Source organism: Dendropsophus ebraccatus, chromosome 10, assembly GCF_027789765.1.
Source record: "Dendropsophus ebraccatus isolate aDenEbr1 chromosome 10, aDenEbr1.pat, whole genome shotgun sequence".
In the NCBI taxonomy this organism is placed as follows: Eukaryota; Metazoa; Chordata; class Amphibia; order Anura; family Hylidae; genus Dendropsophus; species Dendropsophus ebraccatus.
The window spans coordinates 1,602,468-1,615,514 of NC_091463.1; the positions used below are offsets into that span (position 1 = coordinate 1,602,468).

The 13,047-nt window shown below is 57.0% G+C and overlaps 1 protein-coding gene across 2 annotated transcripts in view; it reads left to right on the forward strand.

Moving 5' to 3' along the window:
* The window catches only part of LOC138803016 (complement C5-like), a 184,538-nt gene that overhangs the window by 36,126 nt on the left and 135,365 nt on the right, over positions 1–13,047 (forward strand). For both annotated transcript variants that reach the window (XM_069986831.1, XM_069986832.1), the window contains exons 5-9: positions 7,276–7,367; positions 7,825–7,907; positions 8,375–8,465; positions 11,398–11,503; positions 12,757–12,883. In XM_069986831.1, coding sequence (XP_069842932.1) covers positions 7,276–7,367; positions 7,825–7,907; positions 8,375–8,465; positions 11,398–11,503; positions 12,757–12,883 — 499 coding nt within the window. The remainder of the gene's footprint in view (positions 1–7,275; positions 7,368–7,824; positions 7,908–8,374; positions 8,466–11,397; positions 11,504–12,756; positions 12,884–13,047) is intronic.

Sequence of the window (13,047 nt, forward strand, 5' to 3'; positions counted from 1 at the left end):
TGATTGGCTGAGCACCTTTCCTGCTCCACCGCTACCTCATAAAAGCCAGAAAGATACCGGGGAGCAGGCAGGCGGGAGGAAGGTATCGGGAAGCGGGAGGAAGGTACCGGGAAGCGGGAGTAAGGTACCGGGAAGCGGGAGGAAGGTACCGGGAAGCGGGAGGAAGGTACCGTAAGCGGGAGGAAGGTACCGGGGAGAGGGAGGGAGGAAGATGTCGGGGAGCGGGCAGAAGAGAGGAAGATACCGGAGAGTGGGAGGAGGATACTGGGGAGTAGGAGAAAGATACCGGGGATCGGGAGGAAGATACCGGGTAGAGCGAGGAGGATACCGGGGAGTGGGAGGAAGATACCGGGGAGCGGGCAGAAGAAAGGAAGATACCGGGGAGCGGGAGGAAGATACAGGGGAGTGGGAGGAAGGTACTGGGGAGAGGGAGGAAGATACCGGAGAGTGGGGGGAAGATACGGGGAAGTGGGAGAAAGATACCGGGGAGCGGGAGAAAGATGCCAAGGAGCGGGAGGAAGGTACCGGGGAGCGGGAGGAAGGTACCGGGTAGAGGGAGGAGGATACCGGGGAGTGGGAGGAAAATACCGGGGAGCAAGAGGAAGATACCGGGGAGCAGAAGGAAGATACCGGGGAGCGGGCAGAAGAGAAGAAGATATGGGGGAGTGGGAGAAAGATACCAGAGAGCGTCCAGAAGAGAAGGAGAGGAAGGGCTGTACATATATATTAAGGCGGGAAGGAGGTGTGGCTTCCTCCCGCACCTCATGATCAAAATCTGCACCTGCTGGAAGCTCCTGCCCGCTCCCCATTACCTTCCTGGCTTCTGCCCGCTGCTTGGTACCTTCCTGGCTTCTGCCTTCTCCCTGATACCGTCCTGGCTTCTGCCCGCTCCTCATTACCTTCCTGGCCTTTGCCCACTGCCCGGTATCTTTTTGTCTTCTGTCCGCTCCCCAGTACCTTCCTGGCTTCTGCTCACTCCCCATTACCTTCCTAGCTTCTGCCCGCTCCCTGGTTCCTTCCTGGCTTCTGCCCGCTCCCCAGTACCTTCCTGGCTTCTGCCCGCTCCCCATTACCTTCCTGGCTTCTGCCCGCTCCCCATTACCTTCCTGGCTTCTGCCCACTCCCCATTACCTTCCTAGCTTCTGCCCGCTCCCCATTACCTTCCTAGCTTCTGCCCGCTCCCCGATACCTTCCTGGCTTCTGCCCGCTCCCCGATACCTTCCTGGCTTCTACACGCTCCCTGTTACCCTTCTGGCTTCTGCCCGGTACCTTCCCAGCTTCTGCCCGGTACCTTCCTGGCTTCTGCCCGCTCCCCGGTACCTTCCTGGCTTCTGCCCGCTGCCCGGTACCTTCCTGGCTTCTGCCCGCTGCCCGGTACCTTCCTGGCTTCTGCCCGCTGCCCGGTATCTCTTTATCTTTTCCCCGGTACCTGGCCAGTGATTGGCTGAACACCTTTCACTTCAAAGGCCGGCTTTACTGCTCCACCGCTACCTCATAAAAGCCAGAAAGATACCGGGGAGCAGGCAGGCGGGAGTAAGGTACCGGGAAGCGGGAGGAAGGTACCGTAAGCGGGAGGAAGTCGGGGAGCGGGCAGAAGAGAGGAAGATACTGGAGAGTGGGAGGAGGATACCGGGGAGTGGGAGAAAGATACCAGGGAGTGGGAGAAAGATACCCGGGAGCGGGAGGAAGGTACTGGGGAGCAAAAGGAAGATACTGGGGAGCGGAAGGAAGAGGAGAGGAAGGTACCGGGTAGAGGGAGGAGGATACCGGGGAGTGGGAGAAAGATACCGGGGAGCGGGAGGAAGATACCGGGGAGCGGGAGGAAGGTACGGGGAAGCGGGAGGAAGATACCGGGGAGTGGGAGGAAGGTATCGGGTAGAGGGAGGAGGATACCGGGGAGTGGGAGGAAGATACCAGAGAGCGGCCAGAAGAGAAAGGGCTGTGTATATATATGTATATATATCTGCACCTGCTGAAAGCTCCTGCTCGCTCCCCATTACCTTCCTGGCTTCTGGCCACTGCCCGGTATCTTCCTGGCTTCTGCCGCTCCCCGGTACCTTCCTGGCTTCTGCCCGCTGCCCGGTACCTTCCTGGCTTCTGCCTGCTGCCCGGTATCTTTTTGTCTTTTCCCCGGTACCTGGCTATGGCCAGTGATTGGCTGAACACCTTTCCTGCTCCACCGCTACCTCATAAAAGCCAGAAAGATACCGGGGAGCAGGCAGGCGGGAGGAAGGTACCGGGAAGCGGGAGGAAGGTACCGTAAGCGGGAGGAAGGTACCGGGGAGAGGGAGGAAGATGTCGGGGAGCTGGCAGAAGAGAGGAAGATACCGGAGAGTGGGAGGAGGATACTGGGGAGTAGGAGAAAGATACCGGGGAGCGGGAGGAAGATACCGGGTAGAGCGAGGAGGATACCGTGGAGTGGGAGGAAGATACCGGGGAGCGGGCAAAAGAGAAGAAGATATGGGGGAGTGGGAGAAAGATACCAGAGAGCGTCCAGAAGAGAAGGAGAGGAAGGTACCGGGTAGAGGGAGGAGGATAGTGGGAGTGGGAGAAAGGTACCTCATAAAAGCCATAAAGATACCAGCGAGCAGGCAGAAGAGAGGAAGATACCGGGGAGTGGGAGGAAGATACCGGGGAGTGGGAGGAAGATACCGGGGAGTGGGAGGAAGGTACCGGGGAGTGGGAGGAAGGTACCGGGGAGTGGGAGGAAGGTACCGGGGAGTGGGAGGAAGGTACCGGGGAGCGGGAAGAAGATACCGGGGAGCGGGAAGAAGAGAGGAAGATCCCGGGGAGCGGGAGGAAGATCCCGGGGAGCGGGAGGAAGATGCCGGGGAGCGGGAGGAAGATACCGGGAAGCGGGAGGAAGATACCGGGGAGCGAGAAGAAGAGAGGAAGATACCGGGGAGCAGGAAGAAGAGAGGAAGATACCGGGAAGCGGGAGGAAGGTACCGGGGAGCGAGAGGAAGGTATCGGGAAGCGGGAGGAAGGTACCGGGGAGTGGGAGGAAGGTACGGGGAAGCGGGAGGAAGGTACCAGGGAGCGGGAGGAAGGTACTGGGGAGAGGGAGGAAGTTACTGGGGGAGCGGGCAGAAGAAAAGGAAGGGAAGGGCTGTACATAATATATATTATCTTATTAGTAATGTCCGTGCAGGATGGGCTGTATATATATCATTAGTGATGTCCATGCAGTAAGGGCTGTGTGTATATATCAGCTGTGTTTACCTCCCCAGTTCTTCTATCTGCTCCCCGGTGTCATCCTGGCTTCTACCCGCCCCCCAATATCTTCCTCCCAATCCCCGGTATCTTCCTCCCATTCCCGATACCTTCCTGGCAGATATGGGGGAGCGGGATGAAGATACCATAGAACTGGCACAAGAGAAGAAAATACAGGGGAGCGGGAGCAAGATAACGGGGAGTGGGCAGAAGAGAGCAAGATACCGGGGAGCGGGCAGAAGAGAGCAAGATACCGGGGAGCGGGCAGAAGACAAAATGATACCGGGGAGCGGGCAGAACACATGAAGATACTAGGGAGCGGGCAGGAGATATCAGGGAGGGGGCAGAAGATATCAGGGAGCGGGCAGAAGATATCAGGGAGCAGGCAGAAGCCAGGAAGATACCGGGGATCGGGCAGAAGATACCAGGAGTGGGCAGAAGACAGGAAGATGCCGGGGATTGGGCAGAAGACAGGAAGATACCGGGAAGCGGGCAGAAGATATCAGGGAGCGGGCAGAAGACAAGAAGATACCGGGGAGTGGGCAGACGACAGGAAGATACTGGGGAGCGGGCAGAAGACAAGAAGATACCGGGGAGCGGGCAGAAGATATCAGGGAGCGGGCAAAAGATATCAGGGAGCGGGCAGAAGATATCAGGGAGCGGGCAGAAGATATCAGGGAGCGGGCAGAAGACCGGAAGATACCGGGGAGCGAGCAGAAGACAGGAAGATACCGGGGAGCGGGTAGAAGACCGGAAGATACTAGGGAGCGGGCAGAAGACAGGAAGATACTGGGGAGCGGGCAGAAGCCAGGAAGATACCGGGGAGCGGGCAGAAGACAGGAAGATACTGCGGAGCGAGCAGAAGACAGGAAGATATTGCGGAGCGGGCAGAAGATATCAGGGAGCAGGCAGAAGCCAGGAAGATACCGGGGAGCGGGCAGAAGACAGGAAGATACTGCGGAGCGAGCAGAAGACAGGAAGATATTGCGGAGCGGGCAGAAGATATCGGGGAGTGGGCAGAATTCAGGAAGATACCGGGGAGCGGGCAGAAGACAGGAAGATACCGGGGAGCGGGCAGAAGACTGGAAGATACCGGGGAGCGGGCAGAAGACTGGAAGATACCGGGGAGCGGGCAGAAGACTGGAAGATACCGGGGAGCGGGCAGAAGACTGGAAGATACCGGGGAGCGGGCAGAAGACTGGAAGATACCGGGGAGCGGGCAGAAGACTGGAAGATACCGGGGAGCGGGCAGAAGACAGGAAGATACCGGGGAGCGGGCAGAAGACTGGAAGATACCGGGGAGCGGGCAGAAGACTGGAAGATACCGGGGAGCGGGCAGAAGACTGGAAGATACCGCGGAGCGGGCAGAAGATACCGGGGAGCGGGCAGAAGATATCAGGGAGCAGGCAGAATTCAGGAAGATACCGGGGAGCGGGCAGAAGATATCAGGGAGCGGGCAGAAGACAGGAAGATACCGGGGAGCGGGCAGAAGATATCAGGGAGCGGGCAGAAGATATCAGGGAGCGGGCAGAAGATATCAGGGAGCGGGCAGAAGATATCAGGGAGCAGGCAGAATTCAGGAAGATACCGGGGAGCGGGCAGAAGATATCAGGGAGCGGGCAGATCAGTTCCTAGCTTACTGCTGGCTCTGGATACTGTCCTGCACTGTGACTCTCCAAGTCCACAGCGTGGGTTGAGATGACCTCTGAGTTGACCTCTCCTGTAGGAGTTTAGCGCTGCATAGTGTTGTGTAGAGTAAGCTGAGAGAAAACTGTTAGCTGCATCTTGTCTTGCTTCCTACCTATACGGGGACTAACTCCTGAGAGTAGGGGGACCTGGCAGAGGGCCAGGGCCCAGAGAGGACCACTGTAGGGAGCTGTCTAGCTTGCATCCTTCCCCTACTACATCCAACACAAAAGTCTCATGCACTTCCTCCGCCCATGTGACTTCCTTCCTCAGCGTATCTAAGGTGCGCTGTGAGTAGTGCAATAGAAGGAGTGCAATAGAAGAACTAAAGAGAGAGATGATAGAACAGAAGAAGAGACTCCCATAGGTTCACAGATCAATGTGACACACAAATAAACAATAACCTTTTACATACATCAGCCGTGCAGCAATTAAGTACACATACCTGAAATAGCAACATCTAGTGGTGAAATTTTATCACTACTACATCACCACATAAGACAGGCTTTTACGAAGGGTGTAACCAATAGCAACACCCGAGGTGGGACACTGCATGAGGTGTGTGGTGGTGTGTATGCAGCGGCAGTGTAAGGTGTGTGCAGAGGCAGTGTGAGATGACCCCCCCCCCCCCCTCCAATGCAACCTTCTTACCAGCTGCTAAATATATGTTCCTGGATGTCCCTATCCATCCGACCCATGCAGGGAAGAGCTTTCTGGTATCTAATACTTGGTGCATTGTATTGTTTAGATATTTTTGGATAACATGTTGGTCATGGTGCATCAGCAAAATAGTGAGTGCAGCTCTGGAGGATAAGACATGATGTAACAGCAGAATAGTGAGTGCAGCTCTGGAGGAGGAGACATGATGTAACAGCAGAAAAGTGAGTGCAGCTCTAGAGAATGAGACATGATGTAACAGCAGAATAGTGAGTGCAGCTCTGGAGGGTGAGACATGATGTAACAGCAAAATAGTGAGTGCAGCTCTGGAGGATGAGAAAGGATGTAACAGCAGAATAGTGAGTGCAGCTCTCGAGGATGAGACATGATGTAACAGCAGAATAGTGAGTGCAGCTCTGGAGGATGAGAAAGGATGTAACAGCGGACTAGTGAGTGCAGCTCTGGAGGAGGAGACATGATGTAACAGCAGAAAAGTGAGTGCGGCTCTGGAGGATGAGACAGGATGTAACAGCAGAATAGTGAGTGCAGCTCTGGAGGATGAGACCGGATGTAACAGCAGAATAGTGAGTGCAGCTCTGGAGGGTGAGACAGGATGTAACAGCAGAATAGTGAGTGCAGCTCTAGAGAATGAGACAGGATGTAACAGCAAAATAGTGAGTGCAGCTCTGGAGGATGACACAGGATGTAACAGCAGAATAGTGAGTGCAGCTCTGGAGGATGAGACAGGATGTAGCAGCAGAATAGTGAGTGCAGCTCTGGAGGAGGAGACAGGATGTAACAGCAGAATAGTGAGTGCAGCTCTAGAGAATGAGACATGATGTAACAGCAGAATAGTGAGTGCAGCTCTCGAGGATAAGACATGATGTAACAGCAGAATAGTGAGTGCAGCTCTGGAGGATGAGAAAGGATGTAACAGCAGAATAGTGAGTGCAGCTCTGGAGGAGGAGACATGATGTAACAGCAGAATAGTGAGTGCAGCTCTGGAGGGTAAGACAGATGTAACAGCAGAATAGTGAGTGCAGCTCTGGAGGATGAGACACGATGTAACAGCAGAATAGTGAGTGCAGCTCTGGAGGGTGAGATAGGATGTAAGAGCAGAATAGTGAGTGCAGCTCTGGAGGATGAGACAGGATGTAACAGCAGAATAGTGAGTGCTGCTCTGAAGGGTAAGACATGATGTAACAGCAGAATAGTGAGTGCCGCTGTGGAGGATGAGACAGGATGTAACAGCAGAATAGTGAGTGCAGCTCTGGAGGATGAGACAGGATGTAACAGCAGAATAGTGAGTGCAGCTCTGGAGGATGAGACATGATGTAACAGCAGAATAGTGAGTGCAGCTCTGGAGGATGAGACAGGATGTAACAGCAGAATAGTGAGTGCAGCTCTGGAGGGTAAGACATGATGTAATAGCAGAATAGTGAGTGCAGCTCTAGAGAATGAGACAGGATGTAACAGCAGAATAGTGAGTGCAGCCCTGGAGGATGAGAAAGCATGTAACAGCAGAATAGTGAGTGCAGCTCTGGAGGATGAGACATGATGTAACAGCAGAATAGTGAGTGCAGCTCTGGAGGGGACTAGAGTGTATGACTTCCTGTGACAAGTATACCACCCCACATGAGGCCATGGCTGCAGCTCCCCTCCATTGCACAGCATGTCTTCCTGATAGATCCTGTTACGCCTTTTTTGCTTTATATTTAGGATCCAGATGAGGTTGTTATGGACGTTGTCACCCAGCCAGACATCACCGGCATCATCTCCTTCCCTGACTTCAAGATTCCAGCCAACCCCAAGTAAATGATTTCTCCATCCCCAGAGCTGTGGGACGGGTGGGTGGGGCTGTCGGACGGGTGGGTGGAGCTGTGTGATGGGTGGGTGGGGCTGTGGGATGGGTGGGTGGAGCTGTCGGACGGGTGGGTGGAGCTGTTGGACGGGTGGGTGGAGCTGTCGGACAGGTGGGTGGAGCTGTGTGACGGGTGGGTGGAGCTGTCGGTCAGGTGGGTGGAGCTGTCGGACGGCTGGGTGTTGCTGTGTGATGGGTGGGTGGAGCTGTCGGACGGGTGGGTGGAGCTGTCGGACAGGTGGGTGGAGCTGTGTGATGGGTGGGTGGAGCTGTCGGACAGGTGGGTGGAGCTGTCGGACAGGTGGGTGGAGGTGTGTGATGGGTGGGTGGAGCTGTGGAACAGAATTGGTGGAGCCCAGTGTTAGTAAGTTGCGGCAGGTCATGTTTTTCTGATCCCTTTCCTTCAGATTTGGGACGTGGAAGATAGAGGCCGCCTACAATGCGAACTACACAACCTCAGCGACCACTGTGTTTGAAGTAAAAGAATACGGTAATTACACTGGCTGTATACACTGTGTAGTATGGTAATTACCCTTGCTGTATACACAGTGTAATAAGGTAATTACACTCACTGTATATATGGTGTAATACGGTAATTACACTCACTGTATATACGGTGTAGTACGGTAATAACACTGGCTGTATACACGGTATGATACAGTAATTACACTGTCTGTATATAGTGTAATACGGTAATTACACTGGCTGTATACATGGTGTATTACGGTAATTACACTGGCTGTATACATGGTGTATTACGGTAATTACACTGGCTGTATACATGGTGTATTACGGTAATTACACTGGCTGTATACATGGTGTATTACGGTAATTACACTGGCTGTATACATGGTGTATTACGGTAATTACACTGGCTGTATACATGGTGTATTACGGTAATTACACTGGCTGTATACATGGTGTATTACGGTAATTACACTGTCTTCTGTATTTCAGTGCTGCCCCGATTCTTCGTCACCATAAAACCTGAGAGAAACTTTATATCATACGAGACGTTCAGAGAGTTCAGGGTCACCGTGAGAGCAAGGTAAGTGTCCTCCTATACTGCCTGCCCGCCACTAGGGGGAGCCCACAGCACAGGAGTAATATACTGCCTGCCCGCCACTAGGGGGAGCCCACAGCACAGGAGTAATATACTGCCTGCCCGCCACTAGGGGGAGCCCACAGCACAGGAGTAATATACTGCCTGCCCGCCACTAGGGGGAGCCCACAGCACAGGAGTAATATACTGCCCGCCACTAGGGGGAGCCCACAGCACAGGAGTAATATACTGCCCGCCACTAGGGGGAGCCCACAGCACAGGAGTAATATACTGCCTGCCTGCCCGCCACTAGGGGGAGCCCACAGCACAGGAGTAATATACTGCCTGCCTGCCACTAGGGGGAGCCCACAGCACAGGAGTAATATACTGCCTGCCCGCCACTAGGGGGAGCCCACAGCACAGGAGTAATATACTGCATGCCCGCCACTAGGGGGAGCCCACAGCACAGGAGTAATATACTGCCTGCCCGCCACTAGGGGGAGCCCACAGCACTGGAGTAATATACCGCCTGCCCGCCACGAGGGGGAGCCCACAGCACAGGAGTAATATACTGCCTGCCGGCCACTAGGGGGAGCCCACAGCACAGGAGTAATATACTGCCCACCACTAGGGGGAGCCCACAGCACAGGAGTAATATACTGCCTGCCCGCCACTAGGGGGAGCCCACAGCACTGGAGTAATATACTGCCTGCCCGCCACTAGGGGGAGCCCACAGCACAGGAGTAATATACTGCCCACCACTAGGGGGAGCCCACAGCACAGGAGTAATATACTGCCTGCCCGCCACTAGGGGGAGCCCACAGCACTGGAGTAATATACTGCCTGCCCGCCACTAGGGGGAGCCCACAGCACAGGAGTAATATACTGCCTGCCTGCCACTAGGGGGAGCCCACAGCACAGGAGTAATATACTGCCTGCCCGCCACTAGGGGGAGCCCACAGCACAGGAGTAATATACTGCCCGCCACTAGGGGGAGCCCACAGCACAGGAGTAATATACTGCCTGCCCGCCACTAGGGGGAGCCCACAGCACAGGAGTAATATACTGCCTGCCGGCCACTAGGGGGGGCCCACAGCACAGGAGTAATATACTGCCTGCCCGCCACTAGGGGGAGCCCACAGCACAGGAGTAATATACTGCCTGCCGGCCACTAGGGGGAGCCCACAGCACAGGAGTAATATACTGCCTGCCCGCCACTAGGGGGAGCCCACAGCACAGGAGTAATATACTGCCTGCCCGCCACTAGGGGGAGCCCACAGCACTGGAGTAATATACTGCCTGCCCGCCACTAGGGGGAGCCCACAGCACAGGAGTAATATACTGCCTGCCGGCCACTAGGGGGAGCCCACAGCACAGGAGTAATATACTGCCCACCACTAGGGGGAGCCCACAGCACAGGAGTAATATACTGCCTGCCCGCCACTAGGGGGAGCCCACAGCACTGGAGTAATATACTGCCTGCCCGCCACTAGGGGGAGCCCACAGCACAGGAGTAATATACTGCCCACCACTAGGGGGAGCCCACAGCACAGGAGTAATATACTGCCTGCCCGCCACTAGGGGGAGCCCACAGCACTGGAGTAATATACTGCCTGCCCGCCACTAGGGGGAGCCCACAGCACAGGAGTAATATACTGCCTGCCTGCCACTAGGGGGAGCCCACAGCACAGGAGTAATATACTGCCTGCCCGCCACTAGGGGGAGCCCACAGCACAGGAGTAATATACTGCCTGCCTGCCTGCCACTAGGGGGAGCCCACAGCACTGGAGTAATATACTGCCTGCCCGCCACTAGGGGGAGCCCACAGCACAGGAGTAATATACTGCCTGCCCGCCACTAGGGGGAGCCCACAGCACAGGAGTAATATACTGCCTGCCGGCCACTAGGGGGAGCCCACAGCACAGGAGTAATATACTGCCTGCCGGCCACTAGGGGGAGCCCACAGCACAGGAGTAATATACTGCCTGCCTGCCTGCCACTAGGGGGAGCCCACAGCACAGGAGTAATATACTGCCTGCCTGCCTGCCACTAGGGGGAGCCCACAGCACAGGAGTAATATACTGCCTGCCGGCCACTAGGGGGAGCCCACAGCACAGGAGTAATATACTGCCCGCCACTAGGGGGAGCCCACAGCACAGGAGTAATATACAGCCACCACTAGGGTGAGCCCACAGCACAGGAGTAATATACTGCCTGCCGGCCACTAGGGGGAGCCCACAGCACAGGAGTAATATACTGCCTGCCGGCCACTAGGGGGAGCCCACAGCACAGGAGTAATATACTGCCTGCCTGCCACTATACTGCCTGCCCGCCCCTAGGGGGAGCCCACAGCACAGGAGTAATATACTGCCCGCCACTAGGGGGAGCCCACAGCACAGGAGTAATATACTGCCCGCCACTAGGGGGAGCCCACAGCACAGGAGTAATATACTGCCTGCCCGCCACTAGGGGGAGCCCACAGCACAGGAGTAATATACTGCCTGCCCGCCACTAGGGGGAGCCCACAGCACAGGAGTAATATACTGCCTGCCCGCCACTAGGGGGAGCCCACAGCACAGGAGTAAAATACTGCCTGCCTGCCACTAGGGGGAGCCCACAGCACAGGAGTAATATACTGCCTGCCCGCCACTAGGGGGAGCCCACAGCACAGGAGTAATATACTGCCTGCCTGCCACTAGGGGGAGCCCACAGCACAGGAGTAATATACTGCCTGCCGGCCACTAGGGGGAGCCCACAGCACAGGAGTAATATACTGCCTGCCGGCCACTAGGGGGAGCCCACAGCACAGGAGTAATATACTGCCTGCCGGCCACTAGGGGGAACCCACAGCACCAGAGTATACAGCTCCATAGATATATAATATACTCTCTCACTACTATGTGGGGTGTGAGGATTTGCTTCTTGGTCACATTTCCAGCTATTATTATGGTAAGAAGGTGGAGCAGGCCCAGGTGTACGTCCGCTACGGGTTACTGCAAGATGGCAAGAGGAGCATGCTGCCGAAATCCATCGATGTGCAGACGGTAAGAGCAACTCCCTGGTGGTCCCAATCCCCCCGCCCTCCTGGAGGTCTGCCTCCGCCCCCCTGGTGGTCACTATCACCCCGCCCCCCTGGTGGTCCCCATCACCTCACCCCCCTGATGGTCCCCATCACCCCACCCCCTTGGTGGTCCCCATCACCCCACCCCCCTGCTGGACCCCATCACCTCATTCTCTGGTGGTCCCCATCACTCCGTCCCCCTGGTGGTCCCCTTCCACCCCCCCCCTTGCCCTGGTGGTCTCCATCACCTCCTCCCCCCTGGTGGTCCCCATCACCTCCTCCCCCCTGGTGGTCCCCATCACCTCCTCCCCCCTGGCGGTCTCCATCACCTCCTCCCCCCTAGCGGTCTTCATCACCTCCTCCCCCTTGGCGGTCCCCATCACCTCCTCCCCCCTGGTGGTCTCCATCACCTCCTCCCCCCTGGTGGTCTCCATCACCTCCTCCCCCCTGGTGGTCCCCATCACCTCCTCCCCCCTGGTGGTCCCCATCACCTCCTCCCCCCTGGTGGTCCCCATCACCTCCTCCCCCCTGGTGGTCTCCATCACCTCCTCCCCCCTGGCGGTCCCCATCACCTCCTCCCCCCTAGCGGTCCACATCACCTCCTCCCCCCTGGTGGTCTCCATCACCTCCTCCCCCCTGGTGGTCTCCATCACCTCCTCCCCCCTGGTGGTCTCCATCACCTCCTCCCCCTTGGTGGTCCCCATCACCTCCTCCTCCCTGCTGGTCCCCATCACCTCCTCCCCCCTGGTGGTCCCCATCACCTTCTCCCCCCTGGTGGTCCCCGTCACCTCCTCCCCCCTGGTGGTCTCCATCACCTCCTCCCCCCTGGTGGTCCCCATCACCTTCTCCCCCCTGGTGGTCTCCATCACCTCCTCCCCCCTGGTGGTCTCCATCACCTTCTCCCCCCTGGTGGTCTCCATCACCTCCTCCCCCCTGGTGGTCCCCATCACCTCCTCCCCCCTGGTGGTCCCCATCACCTCCTCCCTCCTGGTGGTCTCCATCACCTCCTCCCCCCTGGTGGTCCCCATCACCTTCTCCCCCCTGGTGGTCCCCGTCACCTCCTCCCCCCTGGTGGTCCCCATCACCTTCTCCCCCCTGGTGGTCCCCGTCACCTCCTCCCCCCTGGTGGTCCCCATCACCCTGCCCCCTGGTGGTCCCCATCACCCCGCCCCCCGGTGGTCCCCATCACCTCGCCCCCCGATAGTCCCCATCACTGGTCTCCTCTCCTCTTTACAGATGACTAATGGAGAAGCCGAGTTCCTGCTGAATAGTGAGCGGGCGGTGCGGGAGCTCGGATACTCGCGGCTGGAGGATGTGACTGACTCCTACCTGTATATAGCGGCCACTGTGGAAGAGACAGCGGGTGAGCGGAGACATCTCTTAGTCCTGCAGGGGGTGCTGTAGTGTAGGGGGGTGGGTAGTACAGATGTCAGTCCTGCAGGGGGTGCTGTAGTGCAGTGGGGGGGGGGGGGGGTAGTACAGATGTCAGTCCTGCAGGGGGTGCTGTAGTGTAGAGGGGTGGGTAGT